General features: G+C 42.1%; 2 protein-coding genes across 2 annotated transcripts; both read left to right on the top strand.

Moving 5' to 3' along the window:
* Positions 1-3,739: 3,739 nt before the first annotated feature.
* On the top strand, positions 3,740-5,721 carry soul5 (heme-binding protein soul5). The gene is made up of 7 exons (XM_034220411.1): positions 3,740-3,857; positions 4,009-4,068; positions 4,309-4,390; positions 4,477-4,582; positions 5,002-5,156; positions 5,276-5,439; positions 5,564-5,721. Exons 1-7 carry the CDS (start codon positions 3,853-3,855, stop codon positions 5,649-5,651), a joined length of 660 nt encoding a protein of 219 aa, XP_034076302.1. The 5' UTR covers positions 3,740-3,852; the 3' UTR covers positions 5,652-5,721.
* Positions 5,722-15,775: 10,054 nt separating this feature from the next.
* nr5a5 (nuclear receptor subfamily 5, group A, member 5) lies at positions 15,776-19,749 on the top strand. Its single transcript, XM_034220386.1, has 7 exons — positions 15,776-15,875; positions 16,655-16,752; positions 16,837-16,978; positions 17,293-18,041; positions 18,203-18,322; positions 18,409-18,556; positions 19,219-19,749. Exons 1-7 carry the CDS (start codon positions 15,776-15,778, stop codon positions 19,464-19,466), a joined length of 1,605 nt encoding a protein of 534 aa, XP_034076277.1. The 3' UTR covers positions 19,467-19,749.
* The last annotated feature ends 72 nt before the right edge of the window (positions 19,750-19,821 follow it).

The following is a 19,821-nucleotide window of genomic DNA, read 5'->3' as shown; positions in this document are numbered from 1 at the left end:
TGATTTGTGTTTTTTAGCTAGCTGTTCAAGAACCAGGTGAGGTTTGTTATTATAGTAACTTTAATAACTAACAGTCTAACACCGCTACTGTAAGTTCATTTGGCAGGCTACCATTCACACAGGTTTGCTTACATCTAGCTTGTGTTAAACTGAGAATGCGTGAGAGCTGGCCTGAGGGCGGGTTTACCATGTCCTCCTATGTGCTTTCTCATGAGAGGACATCCTTTCATTCGATTCTACTCAGGTTACCCCATTCAGTGTTTATGTAGAAGGTTATAATTTTCTCCCTTAAGGAGCTTTAAAATTATGATGCAGCCTGTGGAGAGGGAAACGTACAGAAAGTGCAACGCTGAAAAGACATAGGCCTACAAACGTATTCAATAACTTCCCTGTCATAAAGTAAGGTTCTACAAGAAACACATCAAAGGTCTCCTAATGTTAATGCTTCTACATTTATGTTGATGGTATAAAGAAAAAATATTTAAAGGAAATAACATCCAATAATATAAATGTCCTGACTCCCAGTGTAGTAGAACAATGCTGTATTCATTAGGAGTCTCTTGGTCACATGACCTGAAAGCTATTGACAAAAAAAGCAAGACTTTTTATTTAGAAAAATGCTGAATTTTCAATAAAATGTTGATTTAAATTGGAAAAATCACTCAAATCCAATTAAAATAGTTGTGGCCTAATCGTCCAGCGTCGTACCTGCAAAGGCTGACAAAACACTAAAATACAATTCGTCCAGTGATGTTTCACTTTGTAACATGAAATGGAAACTATTGAAAATTATACTTTTCAATGAAAGAAGTTATGATAAAAAAATCAGATCAAATAAAAAAACATTAAAAATCCAATTCAAAGAGGTTTGTTTTATGGATTTTAGTATTTCCATAACATATTTGATGAAAAATCTACTGTTTTCTTAAAATTCTTAATTATGTTCAGTAGCGTGCATGTCCTTCAGACCTAGTGACAGTAAACTATTGCAGCATTTTGTTACTGCACTGGAAAAGTTCCATACCAGCAGTTTTTAGATTCACTTAATAACACATTATTTATTTTTACCGATTTTTTTATTTTTATTTATTTCAAAAACCAAAGGTCAAATATGAGACCTTAAGGTATTCAGGTGAATATGATAATTTCAATAATTCACGTCTTCTTCTTTGCCAATTTACCAGTTGGTTTTGCTTTAGTATTTCTTTCTTTTAAACATCTTCTTTTTAGTTTTGAAATAAAGATGTATCAACAGCACACAGTTTTCTTCTATGTCGTGCACCAAAACTCTCTTATCTTTTAAACGTATGGGCGAGATTCAACCTTTTGTCTTGTGGTAGAATGCATTTGTTTGAAATGGGGAGAAACTCCAGGGATTTCGTTTTCTGCAGGTACAGAAATCCAGGGCCGCCCCTCCCTACAGGCCAATCACGCAGGCTGCATGGGGCCCCGCCTTGCGCAGGGGGCCCCGCCCAGAGGGCCTCAGCTGCTGTGCGCAGTTCTCCGCGCACCCCCCGCGAGAGTGAGAGTGAGAGGTGACAAGGGGAGCACGTCTGTAACCCGACACCATTGCAATGAATCGACGTCTGACCAACACGGTTTTGATACGGCCACTAGTGCAGGTGAAGAGATGTCGGTGAAAAGACAGTTTCAGTCCGGAGCAAGCAAGAGGGAAAAAAAAAAAACATGAAGAAACTAGAGCATCACTCGAAGGTGTGTTATTGTATGAGTCAAATGTACAGCTTGCGAATGTTGTATAAGTCAAATTGCCAATTGCCATATTAAAACATCAGCTGCAATACACGACATGAAGAAGGCAGTCTCTGCAGAGCATACAGGCTAATGGAGATGCAGTTATTTCCAGCATTCTTTATTTAACATTCATTCAAGTATGTGATGCCTTTTATCTGCTAATGTACAGGAGGAAGAGTGATACACTGTTTGTCTAGTTGGCTTACATAACAGTTCAAGTTTACAGCCTAAAAAACATGGAGCATTTTTTACCCTTTTATTCATTTTTATGTCAATTTGCACATTTCATGGTGATGCTCAGCCTCTCCCCTTAACTCCTAACGGCCCGTCCACACAGCTTCTTCCAACGCTTCTGCCCGTTCACTTTGACTGCAGGTGACGTCACTTTTCGCCGAACTGCATTGTGGGAAGCAGAGCGGAGCTTTCCTGGTGTTTCAGGCTGCAAAGGTTGAGCAATGTTCAACTTTTTAAGCTTCTGAAGCTTTCGGTGGAAGCGTCAGCCAATCAAATCATATGCCAGTACAAGCTCTAGCCAATCAAACCGCTGCTTGTGTGTCTGGGGCGGGAGATTCATGTGATTGGTTGTTGGTCGAGCTTCAGACACGCCCGCCGGCAAGCTTTTTCCATAGCCGCTGTGTGAACGGGCCGTAACAGTCATCGTCATGTCAACCACAACACAGAGAAATACTGATAGAAATGTGTGTGTAGTTGTTGATACATTGCTGACAGAGGGAACTTCATTTGAATACAGATTTAAGAAATATCAGTTTTTGAGCATGTGGCTAGTATTTGGCAGGAAATGCAGACGTATTCACCTGTAAACGCACACTGAACGACATACATGCACATTTACCATTTACCTCACTGTATACAAAGTAACTGTATTGATAATTATAATAAACAGGAATTATATTTGCAAAGTACTTTGTTTCCAATAAAAATGTTTTCACTCCTGTCGGTTGGGGGGGGGGCCTCATCTCACAATGTCGCTTGGGGCCCCAAGTTGGCCAGGGGCGGCACTGCAGAAATCTATCACAGGATCACAAAAGATGCAATGTTCGGACTTCTTATGTTACATGAATCTTACATAGTTTCTGTCCAACCCAGTTGTTTGTTTCTGTTGTTGTGTGTCCAGGGTTGTTTAAGACATTTTGTACAATATGGTGGTAAATAATACGGCATGGGAACAAGGCGTTTCCATCATTTCATTCAGTAAGAGATGAAACTTGAACCACCAACTAGTGACAGTGATTGAAAAACAGGTTTGCATTGGACCAAAGGTGTACTTAGTAAGTGACCACTGAGTGTATGTAGTGTATTGTGATGACCAGTGGGGACATGGGACCACACTTCAACAACGACCAACAAATTACATCTAAAAAACGGTCAATAAATAGTTCAGAATGTTTATTTTTACATTTTACCTTCGATATTCTGTTTGAAGTTTACTGTTGAGGTTTGCACAAAGACAGAAAATGACTTTAAGCATACAATTGTACAATTGTCTATTATATACTTTCCAGAGTAAGAGATCAAATTGAAGTCAAAAGTGTAGAACCTATATGAAGCCAGCCAGACTAAGATAACCTGTCTCACCTACGCTCCTACAGTCATGTTGCACACATTGACCCACATGCACACAAATATCACCCAATGATACATTGGCGCTTTTAGCTGATATTATTATTGTTTTAAGACAGTAATATCTTCACCTGTCACTGGCTGTCTGAACAAACTAATCTTTCAAAGTCATGTATTTGTTGCAGTGCTGTTGTGTTGGGTATAGTGTTAAACATTGGAAATGTGTTCACCCCCTGTCACAGAGGAGTCTAAACTAAATCTCCCTTAAGATAATCTAAATTGTTAGTATAAAATGTGTGATCTAAATGACACGTGCAGCCTAGCGTGTCTCTCTGTTTCATAATTATTCCCAGTTTTCTGCTTTGTGTTTCCATTGGTTGTGAAAATCTGTCGTCTGGTTTGCGTTAGGGGTTCAGGGAGTGGCCAGTTCTCCTTTCATAACCAGGGTTGGAATAAAAGGATGCTTTGGACCAGACTCTCAGTATCCAACTTCAGGAGCACAGAACCCAACACTCTGCTATGATGTAAGTATACTTTTATTGTTCAGATGTCTTACATGAAAATCAATGCATAGTATTTCCAAGTGTATGAACTCATTTGAAATGCTATGAAAACTTTCAAATGCACAACAATTGCTTGTTCAATATTTTGGAAAATATTGTTTGTGTGTTCTAGGATTTACATTTCAGGACTTGTTGGCTTCCTGTTGGTGCTAACGGCTGAGGCCAGGATTGGGTAAGAAACCTGAATTGAACCCTCATGTTTGTAGATTCCTGCCTGCATTTCACTTCAGTTACAGATCAAAAAAATACTTTACTCAGATCCCGGCAAAGTTTATTACTGCTATATTTTATACATTAAATAAAACTGTCATAAATCTAGTTGACAAGAACACTTCATACTGTTTATTGTACAGTATATTCCCTGATGTCTGCATTTCTGCCTTTTTTTTTAAATGTCTTTGTCAATACACAGGAGCTCCTCTGAACTTGACTTCTGCTCTGAGACCGAACAGTGTCTGCTGTTTGATTCCATTTGTAAGACTGATGAATATGAGGTAAGTGTGCAAAGACAAACCAGTTCATATTTGAGGTGCAAATTGTTTTCAAAGCCCACTCCCGTTTCTTTGTTTTTGCCTCTCAGGTCCGTGACTATGGCAATGTGACATGGGTTTGGACTGAAGAGAAAAGCTATTTCATGGACTTTGCAATCTTCCCATTATTCCGCAGACTGTTTAACTACATCAAAGGTGGTTATTTATCTTTTTTATTTAATGTTTTATTGAAAGAGAAGACTCAAAACAGAAAATCAAAACAGCACAACATTTGAATACACTACAGAAGTTAAACATTACAGAGAACATTCATTAGCATTTAAATAGATGGATGAGAGTGTAATGTAAAGAGTAAAATGTTTTCATAAGTTTTAATCATTATGTTTGCCAGGAACATAGTATAAAAAATAGTACTACTGTGTTTCAATATGTGGTGCAGCTACAATTGAAACGTTTTTTTTCCTGACATTATAATTACAATATTGAGTTGTTCTAGAGAGCAGAAATAGTTTATCTGATGTATAAGCCCTAATATATATATTTTTTTATGCATTTACTTTTTGTGACATTTCTTTAAAAAATAACACTTGTATTTTTATGGTGCTTACCTTCAGACTTCGGCATTGAAATGACAGCTCCTGTTATCATAAACATTGCTGAGGACAAGTCATCTTTTTCTATATTCGGTATGAAAAAGTATATATACACAATGAGTTTCTTGATGCCCGCTGAACATCAGGCCAATCCCCCCAGACCTAATGATAGGAAGGTAAGCCTTTATGTCAAAAAACACTGGAGAAAAATAAAAAAACATATTTTCTTGAGAACTAATTATGTGAGTTATCTGTCAGCTTCAGCAGATAATAAAACATTGTTGCTTACTTGCAGGTGAAGATCGGTCACATGGACGCAATGAAGGTGTATGTACGGAGCTATAAAGGATTGATGTCGAGCTTCCTCTACAAAAGCGAAGCGTATGCTCTGTCCTCTTACCTAGACTCGGCGGGTGCAAACTATGAAAAAGACCACAACTATGCTGTTGGATATAACAGGTAAAGAAATCTCCCTCATTTTCTTAGTGATAACCAAAAAGAAAATTGTTGATGAGAGAAAAACTTGTGTTAATGTTTTTATATTTTGCCATAAATGTATTGTGTGTGCATTTGTTTCTTGCAGTCCAAGGAAGATGTTTGACAGCTACAATGAGGTGTGGTATGTTGTGAACGGTGAACCGGTGTGTTCCAGCAGTGAGGAGATGGGTTGAGCCCTGTGTAATGACAGCCTTTATGAAAAGATGTTGTAGCTGCTTCAGGTTATAATGTGTCATACAAACAACCTGCAAGTGAGACCACTGATCTTTAAAAGGCTGATGAATTTCAATTAGTTGAATATACAATGTAGACTTTTTTAAACCAGCTTGTTTGCTGGCTTTCTGTTTTCTTCAATAAAGTTACCCTTTTGCAGTGATTTATTGTTGTTTGTGATTTATGTTGTTCTTACCCAAAAAAAAGGCCTCCTCAAATGTGTCATAAGCAACTGGTTTAATGAAGAAGCCTACCAAAATAAATCACTTCAGTTCCATTCTACATTACCACCAGATGTCACTAAATTAAAAAATACTATGACTTGGAGGATGACACAAACTACCTGACAGCTTTTTGGTGACCGTGATAAGGATTGAATATTTTGAAAAAGTACCCTCTGAGAGAAGTGTAGAGGTGTTGGAAGCAAGACTTGATAATATAGCGGGGCAACTTTTCTACTGATAAATGTCATAATCCATTTACAAGCTAATGTGCAGGAGCCATAAACCTTCCACCCTTGAACTGTTCTATTGCTTTGACGTCACTGTGAGCTTCATCAAAGCGGCCGGTTCCATTTTGGCAGCTATATTGATCATCTGAGGCGCTGGCTTGGGATGCAGAACAATGTAATGGCTGGTTAATACTGTGTTTTAATTAGCAAAGCAACGCTTCCTGATTCTACTGCACTTTCCTTGAATGAAGAACTGATGTAAACAAATAATGGTATACTCAGGAATAAACAGTTTATGTTGAACTTAAATTCAGTGCTGGAAGGTCACTACAATACCCAAGTACTGTAACTGAAAAATGTAAAGAACAACTTTGTAGCTTAACCATATTATCTTGCTTACCACATTAAGCATCTCACAATGCCTCAGATCTGTCTCTCCTTATCTAACCCTTGTGCTGAGAACCATTGGGCTGTATATACCATTAGGCGCGTTCACAACGCAGTACTTTTCCCACTTTAGTTCCGATATAGTTCCGAAATGTTGCGTTCACACCAAAAAGAGCCGGAACTAAAATTAGTTCATAAGAACCTTTTCACCCCCCTGCTAGAGAGCAGGGACTTTCGTGGGAGAAAAAGGTTCCTATGTCTGATTGGCTGGGCAGATTGCAAACCACGGCCCGTAAAACTCCCAAAAAGTTTTGTGAAGCCGCCATTTTATTATCCACGCATTAACATTATTAGCATTAGCCCAGCGCAGAAACGCAGAGAGACTAACTTATGGCAACACAAAATAAAACATGGGAGCGGTGGAGATGAGGAGGTGTCAGCGTTCTGGCGATTTACTCGGAAGGCTTCAGTAGAAGCTGCTGGGAGTCCCAGCAGCTTCTACTGAAGCCAGTCCCCAACTCCGGGGACTTCCGGTATCAGTACCAGATGTGTTCGGGTGTATTTCCGTCGCATCCGTCGCATCCGTCATCCGTCATATGACGGATTGTAAGGCAACTCAAGAGGGCCATCATACACGGTCAAATTCCGAACATTTAAACATAGCCGACACTTCATTCTTTACTTTGTCCGTTATTATATGTAGAAGATTATACTTTTTCTCCGTCATGTTGTTTCCATAGCAACAACTTCAAACAGGCATAGCCTACACTTCATTCTTTACTTTGTCCGTTATTATATGTAGTGTAAGAGAATATTTTAATCTGATCTGTTTATAGAGCTTTTTATTGTTTCTTAGAATCTGTGATACTGCAAACATCTGCTTGTAGTCACTCAAAGACTCCTCTATAAGTTGAGGTCACAGGTCAAACGCTTCTCCTATATCCGTGGGGGAGGTTTGAGACCTGGCTGCATCTCTTTGAGACAAGTAGTTCATTGTCTTCCATCGGCTATTGATTAGGTAAACGCGGGCTTTCTGTGGGCCGGCCTCTCCTCGTGTAGCAGCGATGTTTGTGGCTTTGGGGCCAGAGATAAGCAAGGTGGACCACGGGACGGTGGGAAACTAAGATGATCTCCCGGCCGTATGTAATTAATGTACTGTGATCAATAAACTCTCAGTGCTTTGGCTAATCGACGTTCCAGACTCCTTCATTCTACCTCAACATTGCAACAACAGAAGTTTACCTTCACATGTAGAAGATATTGATTTTTTTCTCCGTCATGTTGTTTCCATAGCAACAACTTCAAACAATAACAACTAACCGCTAGCCGCAAAGCTAGCATCACAGCCACTGCTCCGTTTTCGGATACTTTGCACACGTTTTTCACAAACATTTTCAGACGCTAGGAGTACTTCCACTAGCTTCGTCTTGATCTGTAGATGTGATTTGATGTGTCGTGTGTTCCCCAACTCCTCTCCAAAGTTCAGATATTTAATAAAATACTCAGGGGAGTTTCCTGAATTTTCATGCCCAAAGCCAAGCACTAGGCCCTGGGTAAATTAAGAGGCTGATCTCGGGCACTTTTGTCCACTTTCCCTGGTGGTCGAAACTCAAGCCAGACATCCCTGGAATCGTCTCAGAGAGTAGATGATCAGTGGGGCCTTGTTTTTACTGAATGATGTGTTTTTTTATGGGGAATTCAAATATGAGCTTATTTTTAGGATTTTGATTGATTGATTGATTGATTGAAAAGTTTATTAACAGCTTGTATATTGGGTACAGTACAGTACAGCTCAAAACATACAATTGTTAAGGGGATGCAGACCAGAGAAAGACTTTCGTCTTGTTTACATCAGGGTCCCCCATTTCCAATTCATCATGTCATTTAAGACATATAAGACATATTTGACATACAGATGGCTTATTTACAATTTACATACAGGTGGTTTTTTACATACAGATTGCTTATTTACAATTTTCATTTTAGATTTAGTTCTAATACATCCTAACCGGACATTTAAGACATACCAAGTCTACAGATATACAGTTAGTAACAGAGTCTAAAATGCGAGTATATACATAGATGGGGGGGGGGAAGCTGTCCATTGAACGACAGGTTGAGATTTGTACCATTACCGGGGCCAGTTTTGCAATGCTCTCCCCCGAAGGTGCTCTTTAAGAGAGGTTTTGAAGGTAAGTATAGTTTTACTTTCCTTTACAGTTGTGGGAAGAGCGTTCCACCTTGATGTGGCATAATTGCGAAACGTGTATTCCCCCTTTTTTGTGCCAAATCTGGGTTTCACATGATTTGTGGAGCTCCCTCTGGTGTTATGATCATGGTATTCCTTGACCTTTGGGAAGAATTTTGACATGTACATGGGTACCATAGAGGTGTAGTGGATCTTGTAGACCAGGCCCATTGCAAGTAGCTGTACTCTGTCGTCTACTCTAAGCCATCCTAGGTTGTCAAAGTGGGCAGAGGTGAGGTGGGTTCTAGATGAAAGGTCAAGCAGTAGTCTGACCAGTTTATTTTGCGATGTTTGAAGTTTTATTTTTAGCGCCTTGGAGGTGCTATGGTACCATGACGTGCAAGCATAGTCATAGTACCCTTGAATGAGTGCTCCTGCCAGAGTTTTAAGGGTGTTTTTGTTTACCAGAGAGGAGATCCGGTATAGGAATCTAGTTCTTTGATTGACTTTTTTTTTATTACATTGGATGCCATTTTGTCACAGGAGAGGTTTGCCTCAAGAATAGATCCTAGGTATGTAATTTCCTTCTTACTTGTGACAATAATGTCACCCACTGCAACTGAGAAGTCGTCGGATTTGCTGAGATTATGTTTCGAACCGAAGAGAATGGACTCTGTTTTACCCAGGTGTAATGATAATGTATTATCGGCGAGCCAGGTGCAGATTCTGCCGAGCTCGGAGCTGAGGGTTTTTTTCAACCTGCAACCCGTTCCTGTCAGAGACCAGCAGGGCTGAGTCGTCCGCGAACAGGAACAAGTTGCAGTCACATGCTGATGACATGTCATTTACATAAATTAGGAACAGTAACGGACCTAATATGCTTCCTTGTGGAACACCACAGCTCACTGGGAGGGGGGGGGACAGAGTACCGTTTACCTCCACCATCTGTTCTCTCCCCTCCAGGTAGGATTGCATCCAGCTCACCGATAGTTTATCAAAACCAATTGCTTTTAGCTTGTCAATCAGAATGGGGTGATTGACAGTGTCGAAAGCCTTTTGTAGGTCCAGCATCACCATGCCGCAGTACTTGCCCTCGTCCACCTCTTGTTTGATGTGGTCGCTCAAATAAAGAAGGCATGTGTCAGTGGAGTGGGATGTTCTAAAGCCAGATTGAAATTCATAGATTAGTTTCTTTTCCGCGAGGTACTTTTCGACCTGTTCATATACTATTTTTTCCATGACTTTCGAGATGGAGGTAAGTATAGAAACAGGGCGGTAGTTGCCTGGGTCCAATTTGCTGCCCTTTTTGTGCAGGGGGGTTACTCTTGCAATTTTGAAGTCTTTGGGTACTTTTCCCTGTTTTATGGAGAGGTTAATTATGTGAGCTATGACTGGTGAGATGGCGGTTGCTGTGTCTCTGAGGAATTTGGAGGGGATATTGTCGTGGCCAGTGGCCTTGTTAGGTTGGAGGGCGCTCAGTTTAATGAGTACCTCTGCTGTTGTTACCCTTGCTAGACTGAAATCATCTTTGCGTACCCCTAGGTTTTTGTAGTAGGTCATGATGTGATCTACTCCAAAAAGCCCTGAGTGGGAGGGTAATTTATTTACAAGAGTTGTGGCTATGTTTGTGAAAAAAATGTTCAAGTACTTGGCCACATCCAGTTTGTCTGTGATGAGCCTGTTATCTGTCTTTATGTTTAAGTTAGAAAATCTCGTTTTGAGTTTTTTACTGCAGCCAAGCTGGTTATTGAGTAAATTCCAAAGTTCACAGGGTTTATTTTTGTTTTCCTCAGTTTTGACATTGATGAAATTCTTTTTGGCAGTTTTGATCATGGAGCTTACGTCATTTCTTAGTCTGTTTCTTTCAATTTTTAGTTCAGTCACGTGGGCCTGGAGTTCACTGCTCGTGCTTTTGGAAAGCATTGACTGACTTTTATGAAACTCAGAGCATTTTTTTGGATGGGACGTTGTTGACCTCAACTGATGGAGTGTTAGGGCGTTGGAAGGAACACTTTGAGGAACTCCTGAACCCGACAACTCCGCCCTCTATGTTAGAGGCAGAGCTGGAGTATGACGGGGGATCAACACCAATCTCCCGGGGGGAGGTCACTGAGGTCGTCAAACAACTCCACAGTGGCAAAGCCCCGGGGGTGAATGAGATCCGCCCGGAAATGCTGAAGGCTCTGGGTGTTGAGGGACTGTCATGGTTGACACGTCTCATCAACGTTGCGTGGAAGTCGGAAACAGTACCGAAGGAGTGGCAGACCGGGGTGGTGGTCCCCCTTTTTAAAAAGGGGGATCAGAGGGTGTGTGCCAATTACAGAGGCATCACACTACTCAGCCTCCCCGGGAAAGTTTACTCTAAGGTACTCGAAAGGAGGGTCAGGCCGATTGTCGAACCTCAGATTGAGGAGGAACAATGCGGATTCCGTCCTGGTCGTGGAACGACGGATCAGCTTTTTACTCTCGCAAGGATCCTGGAGGGGGCCTGGGAATACGCTTATCCGGTCTACATGTGTTTTGTAGACTTGGAGAAGGCGTATGACCGAGTTCCCAGGGAGTTACTGTGGGAGGTGCTGCGGGAGTATGGGGTGAGGGGGTCTCTACTCAGGGCCATCCAATCTCTGTACTCCCAAAGCGAGAGCTGTGTCCGGGTCCTCGGCAGTAAGTCGGACCCATTTCCGGTGAGGGTTGGCCTCCGCCAGGGCTGCGCTTTGTCACCAATCCTGTTTGTAATATACATGGATCGGATTTCGAGGCGTAGTCATGGGGGAGGGGGTCTGCAGTTCGGTGGACTAAGGATTGCACCACTGCTTTTTGCAGATGATGTGGTTCTAATGGCTTCATCGGTCTGCGACCTTCAGCACTCACTGGATCGGTTCGCAACCGAGTGTGAAGCGGCTGGGATGAGGATCAGCACCTCCAAATCTGAGGCCATGGTTCTCAGCAGGAAACCGATGGACTGTCCACTTCAAGTAGGGAATGAGTCCTTACCCCAAGTGAAGGAGTTCAAGTATCTCGGGGTCTTGTTCTCGAGTGAGGGAACAATGGAGCGTGAGATGGGCCGGAGAATCGGAGCAGCGGGAGCGGTACTGCAGTCGCTTTACCGCACCGTTGTGACGAAAAGGGAGCTGAGCCAGAAGGCAAAGCTCTCTGTCTACCGGGCCATTTTCGTTCCTACCCTCACCTATGGTCATGAAGGATGGGTCATGACCGAAAGAACGAGATCGCGGATACAAGCGGCCGAGATGGGTTTTCTCCGCAGGGTGGCTGGTGTCTCCCTTAGGGATAAGGTGAGAAGTTCGGTCATCAGGGAGGGACTCGGAGTTGAGCCGCTCCTCCTTCGCGTCGAAAGGAGCCAGTTGAGGTGGTTCGGGCACCTAGTTAGGATGCCACCTGGGCGCCTCCCTAGGGAGGTGTTCCAGGCACGTCCAGCTGGGAAGAGACCAAGGGGTAGACCTAGGACCAGGTGGAGGGATTATATCTCTTCGCTGGCCTGGGAGCGCCTTGGGATCCCCCAGTCAGAGCTGGTTGATGTCGCCAGGGAAAAGAAAGTTTGGGGCTCTCTGCTGGAACTGCTACCCCCGCGACCCGACCACGGATAAGCGGAAGAAGATGGATGGATGGAGAGCATTTTTTTGTCTCTGGTTTTCATGGCGGTCAGTATGCCGGAGTGCATCCACGGCTCAGCGCGATTTTTTTACCCTGGTTGTTCTTAGGGGGGCCAAATCATTGAGTATTGCAGAGAATTTGTTTTTGAAACCAAGCCATGTTTCTTCAACTTGTGTACCACTGAGCTCATCTGACCAGTCCAGGCTCTCCAGTTCTAGGTTAAAGGCCTCGCTAGAGTAGTTTTTGAGGTCTCTAGATATGACTGTTTTGTGACAGCCGGCCCTTTGTTTGAGCTTTTTGCGGGTACAGAATATCATATAATGATCACTTAACCCGCATGCTATAACCCCTTTACTGGAGATCCTGGACTTGTCAGAGGTCAGAATGAGATCAATGGTAGTTTGTGTTGTTTCACATACCCGGGTGGGTTGGGTGATTAGCTGGCTGAAGCCGTGCAGATCACAAATCCTACTGAAGGACTTGAAGACGGACGTGTCTTTACGTTGCATATCCGTGTTCCAGTCTCCAATAATAATTGTCTCTACATCCCCCACATCAGCCAAACACCCATCTAATGTATCATAAAAGTCACTCTGTTCCGGTGGTCTATAGATTGTCCCGACTATTACAGATTTAGCATTGTCAAAAAGAATTTCAACCCACACAGATTCAATATTTTCATGATGCAGGTCAGTACGGTTTTTGAAATTGGTGTCTTTATTCAGATGGATGTCTCCCGCTAACAATAAGACCAAGACGATCATACTTCTTCGGTCTAGTTTGCCTGACGGGGGTAAGTACTTTCGCGTCGGGTTTGCAGTTAATAATGCATGAATGCTTGCACTTCCAAAAGCGAGGTGTTTCCTTTCCCAGCCGTTGAGAAGGTAAAAGTCATTGTGGTTCATTTTATCCCCACTTTCATTACTCTCCTTCTCTAAGTGATGTTGCCTCATTGATGAGTTGAGGTAGGAGTCCATAATCCATATTGTCAGGAGGATGAAATGTGTAAAAAATCGTGAGGAATAACCGCCAAAGCGGGAGCTCTCGAAAATGCGACCACTCATAGTGAAACCGGATGTTGTTTTGATTTTCGGAGACTTTGCACACGTTTTCACAAACATTTTCACGCTAGGAGTATGGGAGTACTTCCATTCGCTTCGCCTTGATCTGTAGATGTGATTTGATGTGTCGTGTGTCTCCCAACTCCTCTCCAAAGTTCAGATACTATATAAAAATACTAAAAGGTAAATAAAACATTAAACATAATGACAAAATAACAACCTGAAATATATGTATTCTATCTACACATTTCGTAATTATTTAATCTAGTGGCCTTATAAAAGTGTTGGCTAAAGTAACGCAGAATATATATTTTTTTTATTTTAAATAATTAGAAACATTATTTATGTGCACAAGTACATGGGACCCCACCATAGCACCCCACACATAACAAGCTGTCCCGAGTTCCTCCGGCTGCAGTTCCGCAGACGGCCGGTGTGTGGCAGCAGAGCGCTGGGAGCAGAGGGAGGTGAGTCTATGACGGATATGACGGATGACGGATGCGACGGAAATACACCCGAACATATCTGGTAGCCCGAACATATCTGGTACTGACACCCATAGATATATATAAACAGTGTTTATATATATATATCTATGCTGACACCGGCCGGGGACTTTGGGCGGCGGTATACGCCGTGAAGTGGTTTGCGGCCTGCCAGTAAACCCAAAGCAGAAGAAGAAGAAGTGACGTCAGCGGCTTCATTTGCCTAATCCTCCCCCAGGGACTTATTCCGGTGTGAACGCGATCTGTACTTAGTTCATGAGAACTAAAGAATTATCATTCATAACACTCCGTTCGATGTCTCACTATGGGATGCGCCTCAACCAAGACCCCAGGAAGTGCGCCGGAGTCTGATGAGAATATCAAGCCCCCAGGAAGTGCGCCGGAGTCTGATGAGAATATTCGTGCTGGTCAAACGGCGGTACTACACTTCCTTTAGGTTGCTGGGCCCGGAAACATTTTTTCCCATTGACTTACATGGGGAAAGAGTGGTGTGTAACTCGTTGGATAATTTTTTTTAAACTAAATAAACTACCCAGTATGAACGTTTGTATAGTCCTTATTAAAAACATTCGTTCCTCAAGTTGTAAAAATGTGCTAATAACGTTATTCTGAGTTATTTCCCTCGGCATTATGAACGCGCATCTAACCCACGGGACCGCGCCGCCCGGCACGTTCAAGTTACGTGTTCAGTACATGAGTTTCTCTTTACCCATGGATGCACAATAACAACGGACCATATCGCCTTACTGCCAGCCCACGGAGCTGTAATAATGGATATATTGCACATGTTTGCTGTAATTCATAATTTGTAAAATATTATACTACATGGGCTGTATGATGTAAATCTTGTACCGAACTATAGGTTACTTACGTAACCCCAGTTCTCAGAGTAACATGAAGTGAGATGTCTCACCAGACGGCCCTTCTTGCTAAGGCGAAGCGAGAAGAGGTGCTTATTTTGAATGACGCTGCGACGTAGCGCAAGCTACTTAAAGGGTGGGTGGATTCCCTGACGTAGACGACAAGATCACCAGCCAATCAGGATTGGCGTAATGAGATTGATGCTTCTGTTTGCATACGCGTTGAGGCGCATCCCATAGTGAGACATCTCACTTCATGTTACTCTGAGAACTGGGGTTACGTAAGTAACCTATAGTTCTCATGAACTAAGTTCTCATGGACCTTTGTGGGAAAAGTACTGCGGTGTGAATGCGCCTTTTGTGTGTCTGTATATAAAAAAAAATTCAAAGTAGCTCTACCTCAACTTGCTCAAACAGTAAGAAGTTTCTTCACATTGATGCCACTTTATAAACAATCTTATATTGTCGTATATAATATTCCCAAAGGGTCCAGTTTTTTCAGAACAAGAACTTGTACTTTTGGAACTTAAAAAACATGTTTCTGATTAAACCTGTGCTTTTACTTAAGCTTTAGAAAGAAACGCTTTTTCTCATAATGTAGAATATTTTAACTATGTTTAACTATTAAAAAGACCCATATTCTTCCCACACCACTGCCTACATTTAAATTGCAATACACAATGATAATGTATGAATGTGATTAACTGCCTATTCAGTAGACCATTATCTTATCAGGAGAGCTCCAGGATGGCTCAACGGTACTGGAGTGATTTCACTATAGTTACATTTCAGCAGGTGGAAATCGGATTGTCCCCAATCCGATGGTTGGCTGAGTGACTGAGTGACTGGGTAGGAGTGCCAGTCAGGAGAGGTTTTATGGCAGACTACTGATCGAAGTCCGCTTGTGGGCCATCAGTCCACCGGGGCAGTTGGGCCTGCCAGCCGGTCTTCTCTGGCTCTCCTGGTCTCTGCAACAATGAAGATCAGACTGGACTGACTCTCATGCCCCCTCAGCCAGAATGGACCTACCTGATTATCACCAACTACAACCACAGCCCCTCTTCCATCACCCTGGCAACTACCCAGAGGATCCGTTATTATTGGAAGAATCTTCAAAATGTGAGTATAATATAGGAAGACTTTGTTGAGAGGTTTCAGTAAAACTTCTGAATTTGTACAGCATAATAAAGGTATGAATATTTGAGTATAACAATATATATTTTATGAATTGAAGTATTCAAATGAGTTCTCTGGTTTTTTACGGATTTTCATTTGGGAGACTGGAAATTATGTAAGGGTCATATCGGTAATCAAGCAAATCAAGATGAGTGATAAGACACTGTCACTATTTTCTCAACAGCTGATCAATTGACCCCATTAGATGACACACTTATGTCAGCAGCTAGCACTGAACCTCTGAATGAACTTGCCGGAGTAGAAAGGTGTTGAATGTGTTTCTCAAAGATGATCAAATAAAATATCCTCAATGTGTTTGAGTCTGTTGGCCTTATAACAAACTCTTCTTTATGCATTTTGTGTAGATGGAAGTTATGATAAAAATACATATTTTAATATTGACATAATGAGATCTTTTTTTTAATTAGATATTATCTACACTTGAAAACTGTAATATAGTGTTGTATTTTTATTAGTGCCAAATACACTAATCATTCCCAATAAAAGAAAAGCAACTAAATGGGATGTCCACTTACAGTACCTTTGGCTTCTCTATATACAACAAATTAAAATAAAATGAGTAGCTTGACATCACCATCACCCGTACGTTTAATAACCAGCACCTGTAAATTATCTTTTGGCCTTCAGTATGAAACGTTTGTATCATACTGTATCTACCATTCATTTGTACATTGTACATTTAATTGTGGGTCATTCTCCAGGTCAGGAATTAAAGGCAGAGCCTGAGGAGAGTTGTCCCATCTGTGGAGACAAAGTGTCGGGATACCACTATGGACTGCTCACTTGTGAGAGCTGCAAGGTAAGTGATGGGAAAACATTATTATATCACTCAGGATTGACCTATGTGCAGAGAATCTCTATAACTCTCTCTCTCTCTCTGCAGGGCTTCTTTAAGCGCTCAGTGCAGAATAACAAGCGTTACACCTGTGCAGGACAACAGAGCTGCCCTATGGACCTTTCGCAGAGGAAACGTTGTCCTTCATGTCGCTTCCAAAAGTGTTTGGCAGTGGGCATGAAGAGAGAGGGTAGAGTACACAGCCCCAACGCAAAAGACAGAAACACACACGTTTGCTCAGGCCTTTTTAAAAAAAACGTGTATTCTGCTCCATTGTGACAGGCCTTGTTTTCCATTGACATGCATGTTCCTTCTCCCATATTACTTATCTAAGCCGTAAATGAGTGCTGTAATGACTCAGATAACAGATGACAACTTTGTATCTGAGCCTTCAAAATATGTAGTTTATATTAGTGATATAGAGTGTTTAAAAGGAATTATCTCTGTGAATGTCTAAGGTCTTGTTGTAAAACCTTGATCATTTGTTTCACGTTCTGTCAACAGCAATAAGAGCAGATCGTATGAGAGGTGGCAGGAATAAATTTGGCCCACTGTACCGGCGGGACAGGCAGATGAAACAGCGAAAGGTTTGTCACCAGACAAACACTGCTCCCTACAGGATTAAGATGGAAACTACTCAAAAACAACACCGACCCTCAGCTCCAAATGATCCTCACCTGAGCCATCACACAAGTGCTTCATTGTCTTCTGATCCTTTCCATCAGTCCCACATGTATCCCTCTGGCATGGGGCAGTCGAGTGCACCCATGCCTATAGACTGCGAAATGAACGCAGACAGGGAGCTCAACCCTCTTTCGCTGCCCTACCCTGGACTATACCACCGCATCTACCCTGGATACCTGCAGGAGAAAGGAGAAATGACTTTTAGCTACAGTCCGGCTCCAGCAAACTATGTGCATCCAACTCTGAATGATTCATTTACACCAATAAGCACACCAACACAATCCCCGTGCCCAACGCCAAACTCCACCATTCCTTTCTCCCGAGCTCCCACCCAAACCCACTACACATCAGGCACTCTTACACCCAACTTCCTGAGTCAACTCCTGGAGGGGGAGCCCGATGAGAGCCAGCTGTGTTCCAAGGTGCTCGCCAGTCTGCAGAGAGAACAAGCCAACAGAGGCAAACACGACTGTCTAAATACATTCAGCATCATGTGCAAAATGGCTGACCAGACCCTGTTTGGGCTTGTGGAGTGGGCCAGGAACAGCGCACTCTTTAAAGAGCTCAAGGTGATACATCACGAGATTATAAAGTTGCATTTTGGACTGGTAGCAATTAGCTGTATGTAGAGACCTTCTCTTTTTGCAATTTGTTGGGTGCTTACAGGAGGTCAAAGGTCGTATTCTTTTATTTGTAACTACATCAGATACATTATTTGTGTTTTCCACAGGTGGATGACCAGATGGTGCTGCTGCAGAGCTGCTGGAGTGAGCTGCTGGTCCTGGATCACCTCTGTAGACAGGTGACCTTCAGCAAAGAGGGCTGCATATATCTGGTCACAGGACAGCAGGTAAAGACTAAACTCAACATTGCAAAATAAATAATTTGTGTTGTTATGGGCTGCACATAAACAACCTTTCTCTTATTCTTATGCAGATTGATGTTTCAACCATCATCTCTCAGGCAGGACCGACACTAAGCAGCCTGGTATCGAGGACTCAGGATTTAGTGTACAAACTGAAGTCATTAAAGCTGGACAGACAAGAATTTGTCTGTCTCAAACACTTGGTGCTATTCAACCCTGGTGAGCTTCTTTTTTTTAAATGGTGTAGCTTTTTGAACAACTGAGTCACCTTTAAGTTGTAAATCTTTCTTTTAAAGGTCCCCTATTATACTGTTTTTCATCAATATATTATAGGTCTCAGATATATACAAAACATGTCTCTGAAGTGTTTGGCTCCAAATACCAAACAGATCATGCATTGTAACATCCCATAAACCCCTCTGTTTCAGGCCTTTTTCAAAAGTGCTGATTCTCTGTCTTTTACTTTAGATGAAAATAAGGTGCCACTCCCAACGCCCTGAGATATTTGGTTAAAAAAATACAATGTTGCTCTAGGGGGAGATTCAGGTGATAAGGTGGGCGGGTGTTACCTTGGTTGGTTATTGGCTAATGGTTACACAAGCCAAAAAATCGTTATGACATCTAAAAGTGGCCACAATCTGATCGGCTCATTTTCAGACAGGTTTTTATATAAATGGATCAGGACAAAAAGTCTTCCTGAAGCTTTCAGAATCTCTTTACACCGAGGGGACACATGTTTATGTATAAAAGAAAGTGTATTTTGCATAATAGGTGACCTTTAATATATCACAATATCTCTCAAGCACCTGCGTTTAGGATGTATGCATGAATGTATTTTGTGTTGATGAGAAAAGTGGCATTGATGTTTTTTTATTGTCTAGATGTGAAGTCAGTCCAGAGTCGCAGGCAGGTGGAGCAGACACAGGAGAGGGTAAACAGAGCCCTCATGGAGCACACCCAGCAGAGTCATCCAAGACACTCAGACAAGTTTGGCCAGCTGCTGCTACGGCTTCCTGAAGTACGCAGCACTAGCCTCCAGGTTGAGGAGTATTTGTATCAGCGCCACCTTCTGGGAGATTTGCCCTGCAACTCTCTACTCACTGAGATGCTGCACACCAAGCATAACTGAGAAAATGCTCTATTTTTAAAGACACAAGATAGAACAGCCACAGTTTACTGCTGTGAGTTTTTATGTCCTTTTATGGCCTTTCAGACACAACAGCAGTTTTTACCTTTTTTTGACCCATTGTTGGAAATTGTAAACATCTCTTTAACAGCACATCTCAGTTCAATTACAGAATTGACGGTAACATTTGTGGTCCAGGATCAACATTCAACCTTAACCTGTCTCCTAATTCTCCTCGGATGCCCATCATTAACAGTATTATCACAGCTAAACAGCAGCTAATATTTGTTTGCGGTCAGTATTGTTAGACAGAGAACTAAGCACTACCCTGATGTTTGTAATGTGTGTGAAAACAAAA

This window comes from Gymnodraco acuticeps, unplaced genomic scaffold (assembly GCF_902827175.1).
Source record: "Gymnodraco acuticeps unplaced genomic scaffold, fGymAcu1.1, whole genome shotgun sequence".
In the NCBI taxonomy this organism is placed as follows: domain Eukaryota; kingdom Metazoa; phylum Chordata; class Actinopteri; order Perciformes; family Bathydraconidae; genus Gymnodraco; species Gymnodraco acuticeps.
The sequence above is the reverse complement of the archived record's forward strand: the minus strand, read 5'-3'. Positions and strand labels throughout refer to the sequence as shown.